General features: G+C 38.6%; 4 protein-coding genes across 10 annotated transcripts in view; 1 reads left to right on the plus strand and 3 right to left on the minus strand.

Annotated features, from left to right (window-relative positions):
• Positions 1-322: 322 nt before the first annotated feature.
• Positions 323-2,760, minus strand: Fdx2 (Ferredoxin 2). The gene is made up of 4 exons (XM_071707745.1): positions 2,152-2,760; positions 1,412-1,524; positions 1,177-1,309; positions 323-784 (listed from the first exon to the last, which is right to left on the minus strand). Exons 1-4 carry the CDS (start codon positions 2,277-2,279, stop codon positions 691-693), a joined length of 468 nt encoding a protein of 155 aa, XP_071563846.1. The 5' UTR covers positions 2,280-2,760; the 3' UTR covers positions 323-690.
• Positions 2,761-3,191: 431 nt separating this feature from the next.
• Positions 3,192-11,392, minus strand: LOC139773341 (uncharacterized). 3 transcript variants are annotated; one of them, XM_071707739.1, is made up of 12 exons: positions 11,120-11,392; positions 10,494-10,592; positions 9,962-10,161; positions 9,623-9,687; positions 9,455-9,532; positions 7,002-7,459; positions 6,093-6,249; positions 5,557-5,721; positions 4,949-5,446; positions 4,711-4,849; positions 4,367-4,589; positions 3,192-4,293 (listed from the first exon to the last, which is right to left on the minus strand). In XM_071707739.1, exons 2-12 carry the CDS (start codon positions 10,517-10,519, stop codon positions 3,750-3,752), a joined length of 2,553 nt encoding a protein of 850 aa, XP_071563840.1. In that variant the 5' UTR covers positions 10,520-10,592; positions 11,120-11,392; the 3' UTR covers positions 3,192-3,749. The 3 variants fall into 3 exon arrangements, with proteins under 3 accessions (XP_071563840.1, XP_071563838.1, XP_071563841.1); XM_071707737.1 differs by having other exon boundaries at positions 6,093-6,252; XM_071707740.1 differs by lacking the exons at positions 9,455-9,532; positions 9,623-9,687; positions 9,962-10,161; positions 10,494-10,592; positions 11,120-11,392 and adding an exon at positions 8,947-9,070 and having other exon boundaries at positions 6,093-6,252.
• Positions 11,393-12,184: 792 nt separating this feature from the next.
• On the minus strand, positions 12,185-18,419 carry LOC139773347 (protein zer-1 homolog). Its single transcript, XM_071707746.1, has 9 exons — positions 17,220-18,419; positions 16,841-17,123; positions 16,390-16,684; positions 15,933-16,138; positions 15,627-15,798; positions 15,146-15,469; positions 14,895-15,044; positions 14,561-14,813; positions 12,185-14,453 (listed from the first exon to the last, which is right to left on the minus strand). Exons 1-9 carry the CDS (start codon positions 17,680-17,682, stop codon positions 14,254-14,256), a joined length of 2,346 nt encoding a protein of 781 aa, XP_071563847.1. The 5' UTR covers positions 17,683-18,419; the 3' UTR covers positions 12,185-14,253.
• Positions 18,420-18,483: 64 nt separating this feature from the next.
• LOC139773349 (dynein axonemal intermediate chain 4) overlaps positions 18,484-27,318 on the plus strand; it is a 33,490-nt gene continuing 24,655 nt past the window's right edge. Inside the window, exons 1-5 of one of the 5 annotated variants that reach the window (XM_071707748.1) lie at positions 18,484-18,822; positions 19,312-19,849; positions 19,998-20,391; positions 20,808-21,377; positions 21,658-22,483. In XM_071707748.1, the coding sequence (XP_071563849.1) occupies positions 19,383-19,849; positions 19,998-20,391; positions 20,808-21,377; positions 21,658-22,464 (2,238 nt within the window). In that variant the 5' untranslated portion in view covers positions 18,484-18,822; positions 19,312-19,382 and the 3' untranslated portion in view covers positions 22,465-22,483. The other 4 variants (XM_071707749.1, XM_071707747.1, XM_071707750.1 and 1 more) reach the window with 4 other exon arrangements.

Below are 27,318 nucleotides of genomic sequence, written 5' to 3' on the forward strand. Positions count from 1 at the left end.
TGGTATGTGCATATATTTTTTATTTTATAAACATTTTTTATTGGCGATTGATATAACCATGAGAATGTAACATGAGAATGGTTAAAATTATTCGCAAATGTCTTCTGTCTTTTTTATGACCTCTTTCGTGATTAGATTAAAGTATGCTTGTGCACTTCATTCTTAATATATCAGTATACTCGTAGAGTATTGATGACAAATAAAGATAACGCAAACTCAATAACATTTTGCAAGTAAAATTTGATAAAGGGTTTTTGACACTCGGAAATGGATCGGCAGCCGATTTCTAGATTATAATTGCATTAAATAAAATAAAAGTCCATTTTAAAAAATTAAAAGATTTTATTTTTCTTTCATCGTTTATATTCTGATATTTTTAGTAAAAATGATTTTTTTCTGTACAAAATGTTGTCAATATTGTATATATAGGTATACATCTCTATATATATATTCGAATCATGCATGTAATATATACAATTGCTTTAAAAAATATTGCATGTAGTCTGTAGTCCATTTAAAAAATATTGCATGTAGTCCATTTAAAAAATATTTATAACATTTAGATTTGAATATAATTTTAGCTACTATGTACATAATACATTTATATTGGAAAAAAACATTGTGCTAAACATATTGCTATGGAGTCAATTTAAAATTTTCTAAGCACCGATTGAACACCTTATTGAGTTATCATGTTTGTCTCGCATCGTTAATGGTAGCTGGTACTCTCACCTCAATGCCGTCTAGTTTTTCAGTCATTATTATCTGGCATCCCAGTCTTGAGCTACAATTAGATATACGTAATTAAAATATTACGAATAGAAAACTATACACCCGAAACATGATAAATAATAAATAAAAGAAATTTACTGTAATCTTTAAAAAATGTCAAGCAAAAATATAATGGAATTAGAAAAGGAGACGATCAATTTGAATAATAAATCAAACGATGTTTGACTGTGATGGACCTCCTACTTAAAGCAAATTTTATTCAAAATGCCTTAGGGACATAGATATAGAAAGCTAATATATACAATTCATGAATAAATGTAGAAGACATTACAAAGTGAGATTCGAAGAATGTGTCTCTCGCGCATCGATCTTTTAGCATATAAAACATTTTTCACCTAGCAAAAAAGAAAGAGAGTACAATTTGAATAAAATTTGGAAACATACGTTTCATATCGCTCGTACGCCAACTCCAGCATATCCAGCTCTTCGTCCGAAGGTTCATCAGGAAGACTGTCATACACATCCTTAGGAAAAATTAAGTGACACGTGCTGCATGTCAGTGTTCCTTCGCAGGCTCCTGTTCAAGCAACGTTCAAGATGGAAAATACAGATGGATTTTGTCAAACTTGTGCGTAATTATTAAGGACAAAAACATTTTGTAGATATAAAATGTTCATACCGTAACCATCCAAGTCGAGGTCATTGTTCACGACAATATCTAAAATACTGTTTCCAACTTCCCCCTTTGCCTTTATTCTCTCTCCATTGGTTTTAACAAATGTTATAGTGACCCTGAATGAAATGCAGTATTTATCTATTTTTTGTACTTATCATTTGTCTAGATCGCTTTACTAATAAGTCTACTTATAACTTAAGTATTCACGAGTTAATAATTCTTAGCAAGGTGAATTTTAATTGACCGTTCACTAAAGTTGCTCAAGTTAGACATAATCCTATCTAGAAATTTATATATTTGTTTATTTAAACGCACATATCTAAAAGATTTCTCGCGATACCAGAGATCTTTTTTTAGCAGACGTTTCACAAGACGTTTCTTGACATTTTCAAAAGGAGAAAGTTGTTAATAACATTTAACAGCACTAATCTTACTAATTGTTTTAACGCTATACCCGGTGTCAAGTAGAAGGTGACTAGGAGTGACTTTGATCAAACTCTGATTATCAGCAATTAACATGAACAGAATTGTCAATTTTTGGCTAATTTCACCCAACATATGAGAAGAGATTGAGATGAGGGGGACGATGAATTGTACAATTAGAAATTTCATTGTCAACTAATCAAACTGATCACCGACTGATTAAGTTGACCCAAATTTGATCAAAGTTACCTAAAGCTTCGAGCGCTTCTGAAGCCGCGAGAGAACCGATCAGTATCAATGTTTGAATTTTGTCTACTCACTCCTTGTTCTTGGAGAGCGGTTGCATGTTGGATGTGGCTCTCGCGATCATCACTTGACTAGGCATGACTCTGCGCGCGTAATTTGTTCCCAGGACGGAAAATGATCGCAGTCCTCGCATTAGTGCCATTGTTCAATGTCGAGCATCAAATCGCTCGCGCGGATGTTAAACGAGCGTGTTATTCCGGTTATTCGGGAATTCGGGGGACGGCGTCGAGCAGCGCTGACGAGAACGTGACCGGACCGCGAAATCGCACAATCGCCCGTGTTTGATGAACCCCAGCGGTCGGGGATAAAGTGATGAATTTGCGAATTGCGAGACACGTTGCAGCCGTTGCAGGGTTGTAGCGCGGGTTAATCTCTCTCGGTCGTCGGTCGTCGGTCCTCGCACCGCTCGCACGCCATACGCCGTCCCGGTCCTAGCGAGCGTGACAATTCGACGTGAATCGTATTGTGAGCGTTGTGACTTGTGACGCCAACGCCAAGCGCTCGACAACTCGTCGTCCTCCGGTCCTCCTCGATCCTCCCGGTCCCCGGTCCCCGGATCCGCCTCCGGCAGTTTCCCCTGGTTTCCCCGCATCGCGAACAATCGCGAATTGGGGTATTGGGTTGGGTTGGGGACGCAGGGGAAGGAGTAAGGACAAATGTCTCCGAACTGACTTCTATGCGCATGCGTGAGCTACGTCACTGAATGCTGAACTGAACACGTGTCACGTAATCGGTTTCACAATTCACAACTCGTGACATGGAATGCTACGCAAGCATTTCTATTTTCTATTTTTCTCTCCATCCATCTCTCGGGGCCTGCGATAAATTATCAATTCCATTACGACTTATATTTTAATAATATGAATAAATGATATACAAGATATAGTCATACAAAAGTCTCTGTTACAGACTCTGACGATTTTTCAGGAACCATTAGATAAAAATGCATATGATTCAGGGAAGATATTATCTCACTGTAATACTTAGATAAATATCTAAAAACAAACAATCGTGGCATTGATTTAGGGATTGGTCGAAAGAATTATATAATTGCTCCTAGAGAGTGCGGAATTTATTACGATCAATAAAACCTATAGTTAAATTGTGCTTACATGAGATGTACATGAGATTGATCAGGCGCACACGCTTTTCTCCACGCTAACAACTGAAAATTGAAATTTGCATATTTAATTACTTCATGTATATGTATAATTACGTTTGGACAATGTCACTGATACCTCGGCAACATATGATTATATCAATAATACAATACTTATATGTTAAAATTACATAAATTGAAAATTGTGAGACTTAAATACATTGTAATTAACACATATTTTCAAACGAAGAAGAAAATACAATACGGATGAAACACATAATAATAAACAAATATTTTGCACGTGCGGTATACTACGTACAAAAATTATTTTTGTTTAATTAAACAAAAGATAGTTCGATAAATGTATATTCGCATGATCCATGATAAAAATAATTATTAGAACGAGATTTAGAAGAACATAATCTCAAAAATAATCTGAAAATGGGTCAAATAAATTGAAGATGTACAGCAAAAGATGATTCTCGACGATACAACACATTCGTCTGTTCGAGCTTAATTTTTAACATCTTTAATTTTATTATTACCGCTCTTATCTTCGAGGATTTCACTCTTCTCGTTTTCTTTTTCTTTTCCGGGCTGCTTCTTGTCTGAATTGCGAAAACGATCGTAACGCGAATCCTCATCGTCGCTCGATTTCGATGCTCCTGCCTCGCTTTCTCTTAAAATGTCACCTAAATCCTTGTCAACATCGTCCCAAATAATTTTATCGTTACCGTGCGCACGGTAGTCATCGTCGTCTTCATCCCCCTGATTATTCTTACTGTCTTTCGGGTTCTTTTCAGAATCTAAGTTACTAGATTTTTCTTCTTCAATTTTTATGTATTCTGTGCCGGAAACGCCATTATTATCAGCTGCAGTAGACACTGGTGTAGCAGATACTTGTGGATCGGAATTGACGGGAGAAGCCTTCGCGTTGTCCGATGTACTATTAGTCACGGTGGAATTGGTAGAATTCACATTCGTTGCAGATGACGATTGAAGATGTATTCTTTCCGCTTGACGTCTAAGTGCCTTGTCGTCATTGTCTCGCACGTACCTGCAATACGTATAATACGATTGTAATAGTTTACCTATCGAGTCGTTTATTCTTTAACATCGTTATGATATACCGTTTAAGATGACTGCGAGTAGAACAATGTAAAGCGACTGCCCGCTCTATGTTTTCGCTGCGTGGCAGATATACTTTGCATAACTCGCAATATTGTACTTCGACACGTTTTATGTATTCCGCACCGACTTTTATCATTTGTTTGCCTTTCGATTTTTTCTCAGTTTCGCTCGAACTCTCACCCTCGGCCTTTTCTTTTTTCTTGTCGTTGGACTCTTCGTCTTCTTTAAAAACAATGATGGTGTGACATAAGGCATTTAGAGACAAACGCATGTGATATTAAATTTGACCGCGAGAAAGATGCTTTGACAAATTAGAAATAATTTGTACATGCTTGTTACGTACCGTCTACATCACCTACAGAATCCAAAGTCATGAAATTATCAAGATTAACTTCTTTATCATCTTCTTCTGGCGCACTCGAATCCGCCTCTGCTTCGCCACTTCCATTTGCATTCATTCTTTCTCTCAGTATACTCTTTCTCTGATGAAAGAAAAGGAAAATAATCGATTTACATTAGTCATATCGTACCAAGGAAAATTAACAACCGATTGATACAAGAGTTCAAAATATAAGAGATACCTTGATGTGCTCCAGCGAACACATATGTGTCTCAAAGAACATTGGTGAACGGAATTGGATACGACAAACACGACAGAATGGTGTGAGGAATCGTTTCATTTGACGATGAGATTCGGACAGCTGATGAGCAGCTTTCAAGGATCGGTAATTTAATTTGCAAATGGCACAAAACATAGTACGAGAGGGTAACGTGCCACGTGTCGCATCGCGGGCCTCAATACGCCTTTGCTCTTGCCGTTGAACAACTCGCATACGCGTAAGTGTCACCTTATGTCGAGCAGCGATACGTTTCATCGCCGCACTATGACGGCCAGAGAACAGATGGAGTGAATATTCTCTGAACGTGACGCTGTGATGAGCGCAATGCGGGCATTTCAATTTTATGAATTTTCTACCGTCCCGTCTACTCGGCAATTCTTCGGAATCTGCAGTTCTATCACGTTCCGCTTTTTCATTCTCATCATGTTCCTCATCATCACCATCGTCGTCTTCATCCTCCTACGGACCCAATAAAATAGATTAGAACAAATCAAGAAAACACTAATAATGATAATAATAGTAACAGTAATTTAAATAGTAATAATATATAGCTAAGAGAGACAACTCACTTCTCGCTTCTGATCATCATCTTCCTCTTTAATATCATCATCTTTTTCTTCCTCATCTTCGGTATGTTGCCTTTCTCTATCTTGTTTTTCCTTCTTACGTTTGTCCTCTTTTTTCTTTTTCTCCTCTTCCTCTTCCAAGTCTTCCTCTTCATCACGTTCGTGCGGCTGTATAACATTAATGGATATTACAATAAATATTACAAAATTATTCAAACATACAACAGGATATTACGTCATATTAAAAAAAAAAAATGCTGTTAAATAATGCATTACAATTTTTAATGCAATAAATGCATTTAAAAAAATTCTCGACGAGTCTATCGTTAGCAAGAACCTGGTGCTAGAGATCCGATCGTGTGGTTTTAAGCACCAGCGATTAAAAACAAATAATAAAACAATCCTCCGCATTTGTGACCATCGATCTTTATATCATATACATTCATCTAATATGACCGAGTTACATAAATATACTTAAATTCACGATTACGAGCGATATACGTTTGACAAGCTTGTTTACAACGTCACTGTTGAATTACCTTTTCTTCGTCGTCCCAATTACTCTTATTATCATCTTCCTCGTCATCGTCATCGGAAAATTCTGCATTAATGGCTTTGGCCATCTCTCTATCCTTGTCCTTCACGCTGGTCCCGGATCCCGAGTCCTTTTTACTTCCGGGTAGCCTAGTAGTACCGCTACTAATGACACAGCAATTTTGTTTTGACTTATATTATTTTCCAGCATTCTGTTTTTTTTTTCGTGCTTCTTTGTCTTTCGTTGTATCATCGAGCAAAACTTGCTTATAGATGATACGTAGAAAATATCGCGATAGGATCGGTTTAATATCTCGGCTTTATGGCCCAAAATGTGAAATGCGTTTCGTAGTGTACGCTAAAAGTGTCTATTATTCATTTTTCTTTTATTTTTTTTTTTCATCGCGTTCTGACTTCTTCGCTCACTCTCGGTCGTGCCAAAAAATATATGATTAGTATAGTCGTACCGCTATGAACTTTAAAGAGAATTATATCTCATGACGAGTAAAATACAATTATTTTAGCTCTCGTATCGAAAGTTATTACATTGCGTTTTGATGATACACACATACACACGTACATTGCGTTTATACGTATCATCACTGATTTCTTCTTTATTAGAACAAAGCTGCAAAAAGCTCTCTTTCTCTCTCTCGGCAGTGAAACATTTGTTTCAAGACTGTTTGCATCTTGACTTTTTATCAATCGATTTACTTACTAGGCACTTATTCACGCATGTGTATTTTGTTCGTTCGCTTTCATCTAAATCATTGTCTTGCGACACTCAGGTCATCGACCGAGAGTCGGTTTGCGTGAACCGACTTCAAAGAAGGATATTCAAGCACAGGCAACGAAGATAGTATTTGCGTACGATTTTTTTTTTTTTTTTTTGGGTAAGTGACTTAATAAATTACCTCCTGCGTAGTTTGGTAGTAGTCATGCGCACACGCTGGATGTAGTCTCGCGAGCGTGAGCCTAGCAGCTTTCGACGATAGTCAAGCGAGTGCAGAGTACGCTTGCGAGCCATGAGGACGTCCGATCGAGAGCTCACACGATGAAATGCACCACCTCTACCACCGGTGCCGCGGGTCGAAATGCGACCTCTGTAATTTGAGCTCTGATGCGATATTCTTCCTCGACTCGAGGTGTATCTCTGAGTCGGAGGCGGTGCCATTTCGCTAATCCGAGGGGGTGGCGGAGGCACATAGCTCCGTGAGGCGGAATGACGATCCTCGGAACGGTGGTACGATGAGGCGCGTTCGCTCGGTCTCTTGTCCTCGTATACGGTGGATGACGATCCCTTATTATCGTCATAGGGCGCTGATGCAGATGAACCGTACGACGAATACCTCTGTGAACCGCTACCTCCACCCTGCCAAATCAAATTTAATTGTGCTCCTTCCATGCATTCCTCTCTTTCGTTTCATTTCCTGTCCTTTCTCCCTTATATTTTATTCTACGCACATATTGTATATTTATATATAAGTATACACGTATTGTTTTTTGTGCTTATGCATACCATATCGTTTCTCTCCCCTTTTTATTCCCTTTCCTACCGTTTATCTCTCGTAGATCTTTCTACACACACGTATCTACGTTTAACTCTTAATTGCTACTGTCCAACTGGGCTAATCGAGTGCCTAACCGACTGACATCGATTGATGGATTGATCGAGTGATCGACTGACTAAATGGCTAACTGACTAACTCAATCGACCGAATAAAAAATTGATTGATCGATTAACAGCGTAACTGTCGGCATAGTAATTAACTGATATATTTCTATTTTCAGTTTTCAAATCCATTTGCATTTCATCATTCGGTTATCACGTGCATGCAGTGCTAATTGGTTATCGTTTAAAATGGTTCAGTCATGTCATGACCGTCGCAGTCATATAGGATTAATAATTGCAGTTACTCTATGCCCGTCGTATCACCTAGATATGTAATTTGACTTTCCCTAAACAATCAAGAATCCCTAAATGCCTTTTATACGTTTGCCTCATCACGTGACTTCGCGTATAATCGTGCGAAAAATATACTTGCTAAATCTCATTCACATTTGCAATCTTGGGAGTAGTAGCAGCGCTCGCTTCCCTCGAGCTAACAAATTCTATCTCGCCACTCAACGATGCGTGTACAATACGTATAATGCTCTCGGTAGACCTTTCCAACTTAGTCGAATTATCTGTTATTAGGTTTGCGACACGTCAAATCTTTCATATACACGAAGATGATAACCGAACGAAAGTAACAAAGCTGTCGCTATGTACGTAATCATTTGTAAATATTTGTGCATGGTTGCGTTTGGTAATAAGATAGTTTGAACAATATTACGTATAGGTATGTACATCCATAAATCCATCTCTCGCTCGTCTCCCCTACACGTATCATGCATGTCAAGTATTTTCCATCATTCTGTAGGGATATGCATACATTAGACATTAATTCTTTCCCAATTCCCTTTTTGTCATGTTTAACGTAAGGTTGATAAAGGACGAACGTCCTAATACGATTGGAAAGGTCTACGAACGTATAAATATTATTCAAAATTTATCTCTCTTGTAATTTAGCATTTGACATAATTTAAATAATTGATTACACGATGTGTTTATGGATGATATTTCATGAAAATCCCATGCCTGAGGACGTTGTATATGTTATTTCTCTACAATTTCTCTATACTCTCTATTCTCGTTATTGCACAATAAATCGGCGCTTATTGCTCTCTAACAGGGAACAACATGATGCAACTCGCACGTACGTCTATTCGTTCGATTTTCCATCGACTTTTCAAATAGCTCTCAAACTTTAATAGGATATATGCGGACAGCGGGCATATCATAAATATCATAAATACCATCTAGGTATATCTCATCTTTTAAGGATTCATCTTTTAATAATTTGACGTTTTTGTAGCGTTCCACCGCAGTAGCGTCCCAACGCAAAAAGAACGAGCGTTCGAGAAGCCGTTGGTTCGCGTTGCTTGAAAGGAAAGTATGATAACTTATGAATGCTTCATCTAAAGTATACCAATCTTTCTTATATACGAGTGTCCTGAAATCATTTGATATTCCTTTGTGTAACTCACTCTTTAATACGTTACATTTTAATCGACAAGTGACAAACTTTCAGGACCATCGTTCTCAATTACATTACATAAGCTAAAAACAACATTTGAATCTTCTATTAAAAGAAAACTTTTATTATGAAAAATTTAACTAGGGAAATATCATGACCAATTTCAGAGCATTGCATATTGATGCCGTTGATGCTACACTTTTCTCTCAAATTACTAATTAATTATCTTACGAGGTAGAGAATGTATGAAGGAGATTACAAAGAGAAAGGCAGGGGAGGATACATACCTGATAAGAATCGCTTCTTATCCTTTTACGCGTCGACTCGCTAGACGATCGATGGTCATCTCTAGCAGAATATGAATCCTACAGAAAAAAAAGAAACATTTCAGTACTCTGGATAATACCATAAAAACGCTTTTGTAAGTTTTCTATAATCTCATTCTATATTCTTACACGAGGTCTTTTATAACTGTTAGAATGTTCGCCACGTCCGCCTCTGCTTGAATATCTTTCCGACCCTATAAAGATAAATCGACGATATTATATCATATACATTTATTTACTCCATTTTGAAGATATCTACATGGATTTGTACATATATTAAATTTCATAATCTCCAACCTAAGCTGTGCTCCATTCGGTGCGTCAGAGTAGATTTTTGTCTAAATTGACCAATTTTTTTTTTTTTTTTTTTTTTTTTTTGATGAAGAGTTTATTAACGCCGAGTGGAGCACAGCCCCAATTCAGTATACGTTTCTAAGAGTGCGCGCGCACACTTTCTCTGTATATTACCTGAATTATATTTAGATCTAGAATCATAGTTCGTCGTTGAATATTTAAATCTGCCACCTCTGGAAGATGAGTATCCTCCTCTGGATATATTCCCTCCTGCCGAACCACCATTCCACTCGTTTCCTCCGCCACCACCTCGACCCCTATAAGAACCCCCTCCGCGAGAACTAAATCCGCGACCACGAGAACTCATGGTGGAACTAAAAAAGAAATCGAGAAAGATATTTCCTGTTACGCTTACATTCTATTTATTCTTTTTCTCCATGTTTTGTTCTTTGACGTGCTCTATTGTATCTTGTATGTAAAGAAAAAATTAAGACTTTCTTCTTGCTGTAACCGAACAAAGTACTGACATGCAAGTGTATTAAAAAATAAATAAATAAATAAATAAATAAAGAGTAAAAATACGTGGCAACAGAAATAGTGAAGTCGCTCGAAATGCAAAATGCTCAAATAAAGTGCCACTAAAGTAAAGCACATATCGATCTTGCCGAACAAACGCAAACCCGCGGCGTGACTAAACGTACGTTACCTGTATTTGTTGTAACCATAGCTCATGGTTGCAACTTATCGATGAACGAGACAGAGAGAGAAAGAGAAAGTATCCTGTAGTGGATACAGCGTCAATAGTCTATGAACAAAATAAATATTTTTGTAGAACGCATGTGCCATAAGTTACAATCGTGGAAAATATACGTCGATAGCCTCTCCGCGATTACGAAGTCGCCGTTCAAGTTCAGGTTCAGGTTCAGGTTCAGGTTCAGGTTAGCGACTCGGGTTGAAACCACGAATGACGCAATTCCGCGTAAAATTTGCAAACGACCTCGACCTTCCACGAAAAGAGAAAAGAGAGAGAATTTTGGAATTGAAAAAGGTAACGCGATTACAACGGCGTCGATCGATCGCATTGGACGAAATCCCGATATGCGCCACAACGCCGACAACGCGTCGCATATCTCTCTCGGCGAGGGACCTCGTACCTCGTGCCCCCCTTACGCGAAATATCCCGGGCCGCGGAAATCAGATTCGCCGCGAGGCGCGAGGGTGAGAGCTACGGGTCGATAAAAGGGTCAATAATTTCGCGTTTACGCGACCGAGGGAAGCAATGGCCGCGTTTCGGTATCGCTATCTCGACGTAGCGCAACGTAGAAAACTCACCTGGTTGAACCGCGTCAGCGGCAGCCGCAACCTCCGCCTGCCTCCGCCTCCTCGTTGGGACGAGAACGCGACCACGACCGATCTCTCGACTCTCGACGCCTAGATATGCGCGTTACGTGCTCGACTTGCTCGACGCCCAAGATACTTTGGCCGACAAACTAGCGCGAAACCGCCGAAACCGGAGCTGACTGGAGCTGACCGGAGTAAATGGGAGCAAACGAGACGCAGACGTCCTGTCGTCCTCACGTTCACCGAGGAACCATGAACGCATGAACGACTAAAATGTCGGCACGCACATTTTCGGTTAGAAAGAACAATGGGCGCGTTCAGCGGACCAAGCCGCTGAATAGCAGTCGAACCGGTCGAACGTGATTGGCTCTTACTTTTAGAACCAACCAATCAACGCGGAGTGTTGATAAGACGAACTCAACAGTTGTGTCTGCTGAACGCGGCCAATGGCGTCCTAGCCAGAAATGTAACGGAAAACTCGGCGTCATGTTCGACGTCCAATAGCAGAACGTATTTCATAGGGACTCCGGCCGACGACATTTTGTTCCTGAAAAACGAATCTTTCTATTGGATATCGGAAGTTGTATGTACGCACGTGACGTCAGAATAGTACGAATTTTGTATTATGGACGATTCATAATTTGATCTGACAATGAGACTTAAAATCGTCTGAAATAATATTGATATTCTATTCAGCCAACGAAATGACCATATTCATTGTTCTTGAACTAATATTTTTTCCTACATGTTAAGTAACAAAAAATTAATAATTCTATCCATGTTAATAAAATAATATAAGTATTGATTATAATTATGTTATTAAATTATAATTATTGGTAATTTACCATCATCGTGATTGGTCTTGGAATTATAACCACTGGTCGTAATTATTAATTACAATAATTAATGTTATATTATTATTGTTTTGCAACCACTATTGTTGTTATATATTGAAATACGATTATCGTGAACCAGAATATGAGCCTGTACAAGTAGCCACAATATTTTTTGAACAAAAAGAAAAAAATAAGGATAGAAAAGAGAATAAAATGCATATTCTTATTACGATTTTAGATAATACTATATTATACATCGAACAAACCGGGTATGCATTGTCATGTGATTACATCGTCACGTTACGTTGACGCTGGTAACAATAATTAATCGCTGTAATTATTTCTCCGCGCATTCTTGTTGCTGAACAAGAATCTATGAAAAGACAAATCTGGAAATTGGTTGAAAGTATACGTTTGATCGTGTAACTGGGGCTTAATCGAGTTAATCTTTTCAAGGGTAATTTAATGGTAATTATAACGATATAACATACAAAACATTTAAATCTAATGTACTGCTCCTTCGTAATTCTATTTACACGCAAAATCCTTCCAAGCTTGTCACATCCTTGTTGGAAAAATCCTAATATAATGAGAACGAATTATCTACGCTATATATTATATCTACAAGAAAGGGAGAAGCAAAGAAAGGAAAGAAAAGAAAGACCGGAACAAACATCCACATGTACGAAAGTGAATATGATTAGTTAAAGACAAGTATAATAAGCGTGCAAGCCTTAGCTGCAATTATTCATTCTCGCTTTTTTACAATCGAAGCTCCTTACTATTAATCCGTTAGAACAAACAAACTCCCTATTCTTTCCCGCTATTCTTCTCATATTATCCATATTATTGCGTATTCGCTAATTATTTTCGAAAATTCAGCTGGTTAAGAACAGGGGTGTCGAAAGTAGAGCTGGCGATTTACTTCGAAGGCTTCAATGTTCGAACTTCGAAGCTTCGAAGAATGAAAATGATACAATTATTAATTTAATATAATATAATAATAATAATAGTACCGCAATAGACACACATTTATAAAATTATATGACAAAATCCAAATAAAATTTCTAATGTTGTAATTATGTCGCTTATGTCGGAAATATATTTTTCGAACCTTCGAAGCTGTCGAAGAGTAACAGCCCTAGTCGAATGTGAGGAGGGTCGACTATTAAAAGTGCGTATTATATACATACATACACACGGCATGGCAAATGCATTGTTCAAAATTCTACCTGAGTTTAGTATCTGCGAGTTTCACATGCATGAAAGTAAATACGTAGGACTAAAAGTAAGTAAACAGCTTATACTCAATAGCTTATATTCAATCCATATTTTTAAATCAATAAAAACTTAATTTTTAATTTTTTAACAACAGCCAGTAATCACGATGCACAAATATCTAGACACGATGCGTACCTGCCTGAATACATTCAAAATGGTATGATTCTCTTAGGGCAAGACATTTGTAACACCGTATGTATATCGAGCAGATAAAAGATTTTCAGTTCAATTAACCATTAATTATCGGCAATAATAATAAGTATAAGATGAATATTTGCGGATAATTGAATAGTTGTTTCAAAATACTTCGCGTTCTCCATACAAATCCATGCACACGCACAAAAACACAGACACATACACACATACGTACACACGCCCGCAAGCATACACAACCTTTGTAATTGTAATATTGAGCATCCGTTCCTTTCCACTTTTTCGTCGAAAAAGAAATAGGTTTGTTCTTTGTAGCTAAACTCTTTGTACGTTTCATCGTTTCTCTTTTTCTCTCCATCTAATTATATTATATATCGCAGGAATCCTAGATTCTGTCAGTAAAATTGTAAGTTGAGATTTTTATTAATTTATATTTATAAATATATTATAAATTATATTTATAAATAAAAATATAATTATATAAGTTTATATTTATATTAATTTATATATTAACTTTTATTATATTTATATTAATTTTTATTTATTTCACAATATCCCGGCTTTTTGTGGATTCCCTAGGGATTTTGCAAAAAAAAATGAATTACACGAAATTCCCGCGACATATACTTATTTCGTCTTAAGTGCAGAAAGTATGACATATGACATAGCACAGCTACAAAGAACAGATCTATCGTTATCAAGTTAACGTAACACACTCATTGTGTACTAATTTGACTCGTCTATGTAATTATTCCTCCGCTATTCGTCAAAGTTATGATACTAATCGTAATTTGTTTTGTCTAAAGAGATGATATAAATTATGCGACGTGCATAATGATGTTACTAAGATTTCTTTCAGCCGTCCAGACTATATTCCGCGTCTAAGGCAGAATGAGAAACATTTACATCGTCGGAATGGCTCTCATATTGACAGCAATTTTCGATCACCAAGTTTGCGAGTTCTTTTATACGTTCGTATGGTCTGGGATCTTCTATCACCGTATGTAACTTCTCCAGCCCTCCTTCTTTTACTACCAATGCACAGTATTTGAATGCTGAAACATCGATTAAATTATATTACATAAAATAGCAAGAGCCAAATAGAGCAAAACAGCGGATACTAAATGATTCGTCGTAAGTATGAATATTATTAAATACGTACAGTATACTTTGGTGAGATTGGCGAGAGCCCAAGCAGCCCAATGTTGACACGGAGGAGTATGATACACATCCAGCAGGCGTAATAATGGTCCAAACGAGCGATAATTGATATTACGTTCTGCATTTAAGTCCCAACTTTCAATCGCTTGCACCATGTATTTAAGAACCTCCTTACGAGTTGGCTTTTCTATTGTCCAAGCGTCAATACCATCAGATGCCATGTGTGCCAATATACCAGCAGCATTGTATGGAACCTATATAAATCGAGAAATATATCTATTTGTGAGCACATTAGAATACAAAAAAATGGAGAAAGAAAAAGGGAAATACGAAACCTCGATTCCATCGCTATTAGAACGTAACAGATTGGCGAAGACGGCTACATATCGTTCCTGCATAAGATGAATCCGAAGATATTCGACTTCTGCTACATTACCGAGCAAACCCATCATATTCCTTAACAGTTCTTCTTTATGTGGATATTGCTAGACACGTGATAGAATATTATATTGCAGTAGAAACGAAAATTGCAGCTTAAGCTAAATATATTGTGTTTCAACCATCGAACGTATGTTGTAAGACATACCTGTACGCATTTGAGGAAGAGTGCCATGCCTTCCTCATCTAAAAATCGTTGGCAATTTATAGATGTTTCATCTGTCATATTCCACATAGTTGACCATGCGACTTCTAATACATCGTCAAATATATTCGTCTCCACTCTGTACTCGACCAATTCTAACATAGTTTTAACGCAACCCAGTTTGCCGAGTAATCTTTTCTCTTTACCTTCCACTTGACAAGCTAAAGAATTTAATAGATATATGCCGATTCTTTGGACAAAACTTTCTGGCTCTGAGTGTTTGGCTGAATGTAGAAGCACCTTTACAAGGGTTTCATAATTCGACATCTACAGAAATGAATGATAGATACATTATTATCGAAAATGGACTTTCCTTTTTATTAAACAATACTCTTGCGATTTGACCGTAAAGAGTTTAATATGGAAGACTAATGTCTCACGACTCAGCGGAAAAATATAAAAAATACTTGAAAATAACACAAACCACATCATGTGGTATGCGGAATTGACACAATGCCAAACAACCGTTACGCATCATAGTCTCTTCGTCCCTATGTGTGCTCATACCAGCAAGGAGAGTACTGATAATCCTTCTCTTCATTCGCGCTACTAATTCACCCTTTTCCTTCATCTTTACTATGTAAAATAATGTGGCGCTGCAATATGCGATATCAAATTAAAGTTGCAATTGTGAGCACAAATTTAACGGTGCTTTCTTAAAGTCGTAGTTGCTTTTCTTGGCAATGGGCAATTTATAAATTATAGAATCCGCGCCTACGCGCATGCATACCTTCCTGATATCTGTATATGCTTTTGAGCTGGATGCTTTTCCATCGCTTCCAAGACGGTACATAGTGCTTGATCCATTCTATGACAATTTTCATATCTAAATACATGGTATAAGTCACTCAATACTTTTTGTAGCAATTCTTGCTTATTGTCCATACAAACATGAGCTGCGATCAGTATTTGATCTTCATTTGCATCACCAGCCACCTAAAGCCAATTCACGAGAAAATAAATAGATGAATAAAAAGTAGGTAATTACTTTCACCAACTAATTTTTTGCTGTAACACACAGTTAACAAATTAAAAACTTGTATGTATGTATATAACTGGGGACTTTATTCAACAATATCTCTTTTGTTAAGCATCAGAAAAAAAATTCATAATTTTTCGTCTTGTTTTTCATCAAGGACTAAATATAATTAAATGGCGTGAATTGTGGTACAACTCGTATATCTCACCACTTTCGCCGGTATGTCATGTCTTCTACAAGCACCGTAAGCAGTTGCAAAAAGTCCTAAAAATTGTAATGGTTTATGTATCCTAGATGCGAGTCCTGGTATATCAGTATATCCAAAATTGGTATCCTCGATATTTGTATCAACGGGACGTTCAGCAACGCCCCTTCCGGCAAGATTTGTACCGCCGATGTCTAGAGAAACCAATTGGGGTAGACCACTCACTAGGTCAGCTAGGATCTTATTGGGATTATCAAACTGTCCTTGTTTATAATTTGACTGAGAAATATCCAAGTGCCTGTAAAAATATTCTATGTAAATCCATCTTGTCTAATATCGTCTAACAAGTTTCTTCCGTGTCACCTAGCTGTGTATTTGCACTCTAAGAAAATTTACAACAACTAGGCAAGCTTTACGATTATATTGTTTATATAATCAAAACTTTATAACGTACCTTAAATTCTTCAACTGACAGATGTTCTTGACAAAAGATTTTGGGTCGGTATTGACCTTGACATTGTACAAAGCTAAGGATACTAAATTTGGTACCAGGTGATAAAATTCAAAAGTATCAATGTTACAACTATTGGACAAGTCCAGGTGCGTCAGATTCGTTAACCCTGCTAGGAGCAGTAAATATTCCCACAAGGGTATTCCTACGTATCCTAATGCCAGACGTTTTAAATTGGGCGTTTTGAAAACATATCCTCGTTGGTAGTAATTGATAGACGTGCCAGCTGTAACAAGGAGTTACAGACAGTTAAGGTAATAATCCGCTTGTTGGATTACGTTACGACGGACTGCAAGACATAAACAACAGCGCGGTTTCTTACTGGCGTTTAAACTAGAAGGTACGATTATCGAAGTCCCATGGCACGTTAAGCTGTGCAAGTTCTCCGAATTGGCATTAATATGCTCGATGCAAAAGTCCGTTATGTTATTACAATCGGTGAGTTCTAAGTCGTAGAGTTTGTGGCTGACGAGCGTCTGGACCGAGGCGTCGGTCAGGCTGCAATTGGAGATCTTGACGTGCTTCAGTCGGGTCGCCGCGAGGTTTTTGAAGATCGAGAAAAAACAATCGTCGTCCTCGGTCGCCTCGCTGCGTTGCGCGTACTCTATAATCTTGTCGCATATCTCGCTCGGGAAGGTTATCCCCTTCCGCAGCATCCGATGGCCGCGTTTCCCCTTTACCGAGATAATATCGAGATTCTCGCAGATGAGTTTGTAGCACAGATCGGTAAGCCGCTCCGGGCCTACATATTGATCCGTGTGAAATAAGTCATCCAGCTCCGCCATTCTCTCTCTCGGCAGCCCCGGGATTTTACCGAATCACGACCGAGTCACGCTCATGAAGAAAGACGCGCGGCTATATCTTCCACCTTGTAATTGCGCAATTTCGGCCGTCGACGGTCGACCGCCCGCGGGAAACGCGCCGCGTGCGTTCAGCGTTGTGTCAAACGTGGGATCAGCTGGGAAGGCGCGACATGGCGCGTCAGAGGTGCTCCGTAAGCTCCGTTGTGTAGGAATTGTCCGATTCGGGCCGTCGCCGCGTCGCCGTCGGCCGAGCCGATCGCATTCGACCCGATCCAGTCCCGTAAGTCCCGTCTCCCGTCTCGCTCGCCCTGGCGGCGTTAATGCGCCGCAACTGCCGCGTCTCGCGAACTCGCGACTCGCGTCGCACCCGACACTCCGGACTCCGGACAGTCCGGACTCGCGCCAACTCGCGGGCTGCGTATAAAGAGACACTATTGACACTAACGGAGCGATTTCGTTCGATCCGAAAATCCTCCGAGAAGCTTGGAGCTACAGCTAGTACAGCTGTTACCACATCACTGTCGCTGTCATGTCATTCCCCACCCCCGCTCCCCGCTCTCAGTTTCCACACCACAGTTCCACACGGTTCACGCTTCCCTACACGTCCTACGTGTATGTGTTCCTTCCTCTCCTATCTCCTTTCGCTCGCATCGCGCGTAGATCCCACGACGTTCGACGTTTCTGACACATCGCTATTCGCTATACCATCTCGGGCAATTTTATCGATTACAGTAAAATATATAAAATATGTTACGTAGAACGCTATGTATAGCGGAGAGCAAAAATGCCGTATGGCGTATGCTATGCTGTCCGGTTCGGTTCAGGTGTAGCGAGTACTCGAGTAGAGCTGCACCTACACCGAGTTTTTATCTTTAAGCCTGTATCAGATAGTACGCGTTGTAAATTGATTGCTAATTGGAGATCAGGTTTCAACCAATCGGATAACATTAATCTTCGTCCGTCTTATCCCGACTCCCGACTCCCGAGTGGCTGATTTTCAATGCCTGAATAGTGATAGGAAACTCAGTTGCAGAATATTTCTGTTGGCTTTATATATTACGCCACCCGACGATAATCCGCGACCGTGTAGGAATTTCCTGGGGGTCTTCCTTCCCAAATACAGTAAGATTCCAATCGAAATGCTCACATTTGACTGAAATATATCGCCCAATATCGCCGTGCGGTGTATCAATTATCAATAGGATTTCCCATTCGAATATCGCGGTTAAGGGTTCAGTAAAATAAAAAAATGATAGTAACTTATATATTGCTCGCAATATAATTTAATTGTCATATTATTTTAAACGATACTAATTATTGAAAAATACTTGTTTGAAAATTACGAAAAAATGTATGCAGGTTCTTGTCTTTCTAGACTCCTCTTTCCCGTATATAAGTTTTGTTTTGAATAAGTTTTTTGTCGTGTATTTGGCCGCGGCCGCCGCGCCAACGCCGCCAACGCCATTGCCTCTTTTTAGAAAACATGCTTTACTCTCCTTTTCTCTATACATGAAAAATTGATCAAACGTCGCCAAGGAACCACAGAAAATGGCGATGAAAGCTTTCTCGCGTCTTCAATTATTAATTCCAAACGTTGCTCCACTGCTCTAGAGACTAGATAAGTTTTTTGGTTCACGCAACGCGCAACTCTGTGTACTCTCTCGTGCTGACGTGCTCGCAGAATGAAAACCGGCGACTTCGAATCACCGCAGCGGACATCCTCGAGGATTCCCAGCGTTACTTCGTCCAGGATAAAGCTCAGCACTCTCGGACGAGTTCGCAAGGCGGGATGCGAGCGGAATGTCGCTTCGGCGCTTCTTGCACAACGACAAGCTCTTCGGGTCATTCACGAGAACGTGGACGTGACGCCGAAGCCGTTAGTCCACGCGGCCTTCAGCACCATCGACGAGAACCAGACGACCGCCCTGGAGACCATCGGATTATTCCAGACCGGAAGCGCCACCCAACTGACGGCATCGCCTTCGCGGATCAGCGGTCTCAGGACCAGTTCCTCCATCCTTTTCAAGTCCCTCATCTCGATGCCGTCCGATGATTTGCAGATGGAGAGTCTGCTGTCGACGCAAATTTGCGAGTCTCTGCCCACGGAGGAGGACGAGGACGCCGCGCCGTCGCCATTTTTTCTGCCTAGGTAACAATTATATATATTACTTATATTTCGATTACTTCCCAAGCGATGGAAATTCAATTTTGCAACATTACGAATTTTTACGAGAGATCTATGTAAAATATTATGAATTTAAATGACATTTAAATGACATATAATCAATAATTTACAGCGACGACTCGGCGATATTCGCGACGCGTCCGGAAACTGTGACGATCACCTTAAGGGAGACGCGGACGTTCTTTTTGTTCGAGATGCCGCAGATGACCGAGGATCTGCGAACGCCCGAGGGACAGGCGGTTGAACGGGAAAACGAAAATTACGAATACGTGACGGTAGGACCAGGCTCTAATCGGAAGCTGTTGAACGTCGAGACGCAAACGGTACGCGTGTTGACGAAATCGCGTGGCACCTACTGTGGCTTGAGGCCACGCAGAAATCAGGGAACGTTCGTGAATAATTGGGTGATTCATGATACTTACGCGGCACCGGAGCTGATGATAGAAAAAAATGGACGTGTGATCGTACATACGAAAGAATCCATTCAACGGATGCGAGAAGCGCAGGTAAGAATCGCTGTGCGCAATTACTTATAAACTCTTTTTTTAAAGCCGTTATACCTTTAAAAGATAAAAGGAAAGAATATGTTGTGTATGTGCAAACGTATTTATATAATTGAAAAATTGATACATCTAGCTTTATTTTTATAAACGAAAAATTAATTTAATTTAATTTGAGAGAACTTTTAAATATGTAAAAAGGATTCGAAACGATAAGTGTAAAATATATTTTACACAGGAGAAGAGAGAATATAAAAGATTAAAAATTTTTGAGTTTTTATCCTTTAAATGCTTTAAATTTTTCGACATTTCCGAAGATAGTATATAAGTGTTCGTTAATGAATAAAGCTCGACGAAAAAGTATAGAAAAATTTCGTATGAAATAGATTTTGGAGAAATTTTCGTTTATATTTCTGTAACAGGAACTCCGGTACAAGCTCCCCGAGCCTGAAACGACCCCCGAGCAGAGCTCCGAGGAGCAAGTGTCTCGTATCTGTCGGGAGACAGGATTCCTGGATGCGGCACGCGTGATGGAACGTATAATCGCAAACAATGTATTCGTAGAGGCGCAGAAACGCTTTACTGGCTTAACCAAGCGCGATCCATGCGCCCTGGATCTGGAATTCGATTATCGGCTAGATCTGCTGTGGACATTCGCATGCGAAATGGCACGTGATCGTCCTGTGGCCGCGTTCCGTTGGAGTCCGGCCAACGCGAGCGTCCTCGCTGTCGCCTACGGCGCCAAAACCGGGTCCGACAGAACGGACGGGGTATTGTTGATCTGGTGCGCCAAGAACCCTAGCCAACCCGGTCGCGAGTACACTTTTGACAGTCCGCTGTCCGACATCGATTGGAGCAAGGAACGGCCGAATCTTTTGGCAATCGGTTTTTACGACGGAAGTGTAAGGGTAGTCGATGTCAGCGCTAAGAAGATGAACATCATTAGGCAGAGTTATAGGGAGACATCGGCAGCTTGCTCGCCACATTGGCAAGTAAGAATATTAATTATTACGTACGATATTTATTATTCTAATTTGGTACTGTAAAAATGTATTGAATATGAGAATGTGTGTGTACGTATCAAATATTAATAAATAAGAATATTTGCATTTCCAATTACTAAAGAATATTTATCTCGCTCTTTTCTGTTACATAATTAATGTGTTTCGTGTTATTGTTATACTTTCTTATTTTGTAAATATATAATTTATTTATTAATTACGATATCTATACGGTGCAACTTCGATTAATATTATTTAATTTTTTCACCAGGTTCAGTGGTGGAGTGGCGACGAGCAATTCGACTATCAAGAACAGATCTACACCAGCGATCAAGATGGCCGGATATACTGCTACCGTTTGGGCGAAGATTTTTTTGCCACAGAGATCATGCGCTTATATAGAGTCGAAGGTAAATTAGGCGGAATTTCTAGAACCGATCACTGTATGGCTTATGACGTGCCCATCAATCGCCAACCGGGCGCCATTATTCTCCGAAGACACCCCGTCGTCAGCAACGTTTACTTTGTCGGTTCCGACGAAGGTTGTGTCTACCGATGTTCTACGAATTATTTGCGTCAGCACGTAGACAGTTTTGTGGCGCACGACGGCCCGATTTACTCGTTCGAGTTCTCGCCCTTTTGTCAGAAGTTGTTTCTGACCTGCGGCGCCGATTGGTGCATCAGGATCTGGGCCGAGGGTCTCACCGAGCCACTCATCACCCTGTCGACAGCAATGGCGTGTGTGAGGAACGCCTGTTGGAGCCCTACATATTCCACTATCATCGCTAGCGTCGTGAATGACCAGATTTGTGTGTGGGACATCCATAGGAAAACGCACAGTCCAACATCCGTAACGATTTCAACGAATGGAGCGAGATTGGTAGCCGCTGATTTTACGGCGAACGGGAATCAGCTGGTGGTCGCTGATGTCGAGGGCGTCGTCTATGTCTACAATCTGGAAGGCATGCCGTTTCCGCCCTATGATCAAACTAAAGTATTGTTTGAGTCCATCCGCAAGGCACTGGCAACCAAACCGGAACTGCTAAGGAAGCTGAAGAAACTTGGCCCACCATTTTGATTGTTTAATTCCTGATGAGGTAAGTACCAAAAGAATCAAGTTATTTAAAGCATAAATTTATTTGTATTTTTTTATATGAGAATATTTTCTAATTAAATTAGATGATTAGATCATAAAGGGGTCTCGCGTAAATTGTGAAACGAATTCTTTGAGAATTTGTAGATATATTCAGGTATATTAAGCTATCTAAGCCAAATTATCAGAACACAAAAAATTTTATATAGAATTTGCTATTTTTTGCTTTTAAAAGTAAAAAATAGCAAATTAGCAAATTAATTCCATATAAAAAAATTTTTTATGTTCTGATAATTTGGCTTGTTAGATAGCTTAATATACCTGATATATTCTCATATCATCAAGCTTTTAATAAAACAAAAGAAATAAGCCTTCGAAAAAGTATTAAAATAATTATTCTTAAAAAATAAAAAGATATTCCAACATATATGGACGACTTCTACTTGGGGCTGCTTTGTTATCGACTGCAGTCGATAGGCCCTCCCGACACGTGGGGACCCCTCTCGATCTCAGTCTGCCGGTTGCGGTAAACCTCATCGCGATAAGAGAAAGAGAGACAGAGAGAGAGATAGAGATAGCAAACCGAGCTCTTGGATTCGCCGCGGGGTCTCCGCCGACGGGGCCCTCGCACGCGGCCGGCGGCGGCCGAGGCCGGGAACGGGGGCCGGGAACGGGGCCCAGGCCTGAAGTCTTCCGGTGTACGCGGGAGGGGAGAGGGGTCATCTCACCCTGCCCTGTTCTCCTCCGTGTTGCCGCTGCTTGTGGGCACGAACTGCGGCTACCGCCGTCAGCGGGCAGTCTCTTATTACGCCCGCGCTCAACTCTACGCGAATTCTAAGTCCTCTTCTTAGGCCGCTCCCAATGATAACGCGAATCGCCCTAAGGATATCAAGACCCTGAAAGTCGCACCGAAATAACAGATTTTACTCGGAGAAAAGAGGAACGAGGCAAAGTTTTAAATCGTCAATCGGAAGTACAATGACGATGTGAATATCGTAACTGAGATAATTGGAGACAAGATCGAGAATAATACGGGTAACGAATGATAATGCTGGAGAACAACGTGGATTTTGACAGAGTAAGCTGTTTATAGTTTCGGTAGAGAAATGACGTACTGATAAAATCAGAGTATGACTTTATATTGAGCAAGAAAGGTAAAATAGTTTTCTTAAATAATGTGAATAATATGATGTGGATATCAGAACTTTGATCGAGTGAGTGTAAATTCAATGATGTCAAAGAGGCTGTTATTGATTTAATTTAATAAATAGCGAAAAACATGATTTTCCAATCTACGTGATTGAGCAGGATATTATGGACGACATGGATATCGGGATCTTAGTGGAGTAATAATCACTTCGGTAGGAACGACGTGAAAATAATAACTGCTAAATACAATAATATACTAGTAAGATTGGAGATGATAATAATAGTAAAATTAAATGTGAGATTTTTTTTGGAGACCGGTGGAATTATTCAAGAAATTAATTATTTCAAAGAAATTACAGTCTCCCTTTTAGATCATTCTTTTTTAATTGTAATTTTTTTCTTATCTTGGAAATTTTTTGTCTAGAAAGTCATAATTTTCTTATTAAAAATTTAATTTTATTGAAAAATGATTAATTTAATATGAAGATAAATTGCAATTTAATAGGAACTAGTTACTGTCGATTATTTTATTTAATATCTAAGATTATCACGAATAAAAGATGTACAATAAAAGATGTACAATAATTTTAATTAATTCTTATTAGATTATTTAAATTAATTATTTCTCTGAAAAGATTAAAGGTATAATTTACAAATTTTAATAATTATTTTTTGCGAATTTTTTTTATTCTCTTGTTTAGACAGATTCTTGACTTTAAGTTAGATAAGGGATGTCTCGAACTTATTAAGGATGTTTTATATACCATCAATCATCATGATTCTTGCTCAAAGGATATTCAGATTGGTGTTGCACGTGGAGTTTCATCAATCGGCATAAATCGATGCTTTCTGCGAGAACGAATGAGAATGGAGCAAGAAAATCTTCCTCTGCTCATCGTGAAGAGAAGCGATTAGCGAACGGCAGTCGCTTTGGCAGTAGAATCACGTCGGCGTTAACACGCGCGCTCTAGGAATCCACGTCGGGATGCATATCGATCGTCGTTGCAATCAGCAATACTTCTCATTCGGAAATATACATATTTTTGAAAAGAACAGGAAAATTATTAATTATTGAGAAAAAGAATAAATTGTCGAAGAACAATTTGGTCACGTGAAAGAAACTAGTTATTAAAGAAGAGAAAATATTTAAAAAAGAGAACAAAATTAGTTGCTGAAAGGGAAGAAGAAAAAGAAATCTTTATGTTTATGAAGGAAAAGGTCATTAAAGAAGAAAAAGAAAATTTGTTATTGAGAAAAAGGAAATTTATAAAAAGAAAGATATAATCCCTACTGAGAAAGAAATCTGTTAATAAGGGAACGGGGAGAGAGAAATTTATTATTACTATTATTATTGTTATTAGTTTTTAAAAATAAATTAGTTATTGCGGATATATTCCTCTCTACAAATTATAAATAGTATAAAGATGAACATAGCATTTTTCATATGGAACACTTGGGTGTGTACCGCAATTCCAATGATGCGGAACCCGCTGTAAACCGCGATCTCTAGGCCGACGACCTTGCAGGATAAAAGAATATCTAGGATCTTCGTTAAGTTCTATAGAAAGTAATTAAAAAGGAAAGAAATATTGAGAGAGAGAACGTTTAGTTGAATATTTAAAATCCATATTGCATATACGAGAATTTGATGTGAAAAGAGCTCAGTGGTCACAATGTTTGCCTAGCTACTGTGACAAATTTATTCGTGACCAAAGGTACTAATCGACTCTCGACAGTAGCTATTTTTGTGATCATTACTGTGCGCATAGTAGTTCATACAGAAGTTTGCGAGTAGTGTTCGCGAAATATTTTGCACGTTTCCATATACATTGCACTAAATGTACGATATGAACGACGACGTTGCTGGACGCAACGGGTGATACACAAGTAAGTACGCGAAACATTTCCAACTGATTTATTATTATTAGTCGACATTCATAGTCTAGCATATATTATTTATTATAGCTTAATTCACATAACTTATTGTTAGTCCTTCTTCCTACAAATTATACAATAAAATAAAAAATAAATATAAATTACTTATAATATTACATTATAAAATAATGAATAGTGAATTTTATAAATTAATCTATAAATTATTATATAAATTACAAGATTTTATAAATTATCTAAGTTAAACTTTAAAAAAGTGATAAAAATTTATTAAATTGATTTACTTATTTTTGCTTCTTCTCCAGCGAGGGAGAGGCGCGAGAAAGATGGATAATTTTAAATAAAAAGATTGATGCTAATGATATCAAGTACGAAGTTGAAAAATATATCTCTCTAGCTTTAAAAAAAAAAATATATATATATATATTAAAAATTGTTGCAGTAGAGCTGCAGTCAGGTGAAAAATTTATTAAATTTTTTTTTAAATTTTTTAAATTTAATAAATTTTTCATCTGATTGCCAGCTCAACTGCAACAACTTTTAATATATATATATATATTTTTTAAAAGCTAGAGAGATATATTTTTCAACTTCGTACTTGATATCATAAACTATCTTTATTGCTTATCCCCGCAGGGTTTGCAAGTCGTTTTTATAAGGAACGTTACCCAAACCTTTACACTACTACCCTTTCTCATCTCACTTTAACCCTTTTGGACCAACGGCTTAACGTCTCTTTCCGAAAGACGGAGCCCAGTTTGCTCCGCACAAGAGCCTATCTTGCACGGAGGGGCGCAGCTTCGGAAAAACATTCCATGTTTACATGGCTCTAGTGGACTCGAACCTGGTTCCTCAGATTACGAGTCTGGCGCTCTACCACTAGACCACACTGCCGCCCTTCGTACTTGATATCATTAGCATCAATCTTTTTATTTAAAATTATCCATCTTTCTCGCGCCTCTCCCTCGCTGGAGAAGAAGCAAAAATAAGTAAATCAATGCTTCGCACAAATTCTTGCCGGCAAAAACGTCGGTGTGATACCCGGGCCCAGGACCGTCAAATGAAGATGGATGCGTCATGTGGCTGGTATTTATTTTTCGCGAGTGCAAAGGCAAACGCGCGTGTTGCACGAGTTGCCAGCACGATAAAGAAAAAGTAAGAAAGAAAAGGAAGAGAGAGAAAAAGGAAACACCATGGAAGCGAGCAACATTGTACCTGCATATAAATCAATCGTGACTCGAATTATAGCGCGAAAGTTTGCGCGATTGATCACTAAAATCGATTTTATCACTATGTCCGGTCGCATTGAAATTAATATCTTTAATTGTGTGTGCGAGAGACGATTACCCCCCCCCCATGCCGCCAAATGTGCTCTGGCGAGATCTTTCTGCGATTATGGTTGCTGATCAATTTAAGTGCACAGGTCGAAGAAGTTTCGGTCTCATCCTTTCCCCATGGAGAAACTTTCTTCAGTTAATTAAGAATCACTGTGTACTTTCGAATTACGTGAAGCTATTTTCAGATTATTTATTCTCAGACTTATCCTCCTGCAGGCCTTTAGTTTCTTTAAATACATCTTCTTTGATGCTATAGGAATTCCAAGTCAATATTCAAGTATGGAATCATCATTTATATTTTAAAATACATAAAGTATATTAGTCTTGAAAAGTTTAATGTGTAATAAGGATACTTTTTATTAAAATGATACATGCAATAAAAAAAGAACAGAATAGAGGCAACGAGAGAATTTATCTTTTACGCTTTGAAGTACATCATAAATCATAAAGGAATATTATT

Source organism: Temnothorax nylanderi, unplaced genomic scaffold (genome assembly GCF_030848795.1).
Source record: "Temnothorax nylanderi isolate EJ_2023f unplaced genomic scaffold, tnyl_v1.0 TNYL_tig0060_pilon, whole genome shotgun sequence".
Lineage (NCBI taxonomy): Eukaryota > Metazoa > Arthropoda > Insecta > Hymenoptera > Formicidae > Temnothorax > Temnothorax nylanderi.

Bases quoted from the DNA above. Each gene is read 5' to 3' on its own strand.
- LOC139773341 (XM_071707737.1), bottom strand. From the start codon at position 10,519: ATGAGCTATGGTTACAACAAATACAG. The intron at 9,688-9,961 runs GTAATATACAGA...TTATCTTTATAG, and splicing joins TAGATCTAAATATAATTCAG to GGTCGGAAAGATATTCAAGC. The intron at 9,533-9,622 runs GTAAGAATATAG...TTTTTTCTGTAG, and splicing joins ACAGTTATAAAAGACCTCGT to GATTCATATTCTGCTAGAGA.
- LOC139773347 (XM_071707746.1), bottom strand. From the start codon at position 17,682: ATGGCGGAGCTGGATGACTTATTTCACACGGATCAATATGTAGGCCCG. The intron at 17,124-17,219 runs GTAAGAAACCGC...TCCTTGTTACAG, and splicing joins ACCTTCTAGTTTAAACGCCA to CTGGCACGTCTATCAATTAC. The intron at 15,045-15,145 runs GTATGTCTTACA...TCACGTGTCTAG, and splicing joins TCTTCCTCAAATGCGTACAG to CAATATCCACATAAAGAAGA.
- Fdx2 (XM_071707745.1), bottom strand. From the start codon at position 2,279: ATGGCACTAATGCGAGGACTGCGATCATTTTCCGTCCTGGGAACAAAT. The intron at 1,525-2,151 runs GTGAGTAGACAA...CATTTCATTCAG, and splicing joins CCGCTCTCCAAGAACAAGGA to GGTCACTATAACATTTGTTA. The intron at 1,310-1,411 runs GTATGAACATTT...TTGCTTGAACAG, and splicing joins CCTCGACTTGGATGGTTACG to GAGCCTGCGAAGGAACACTG.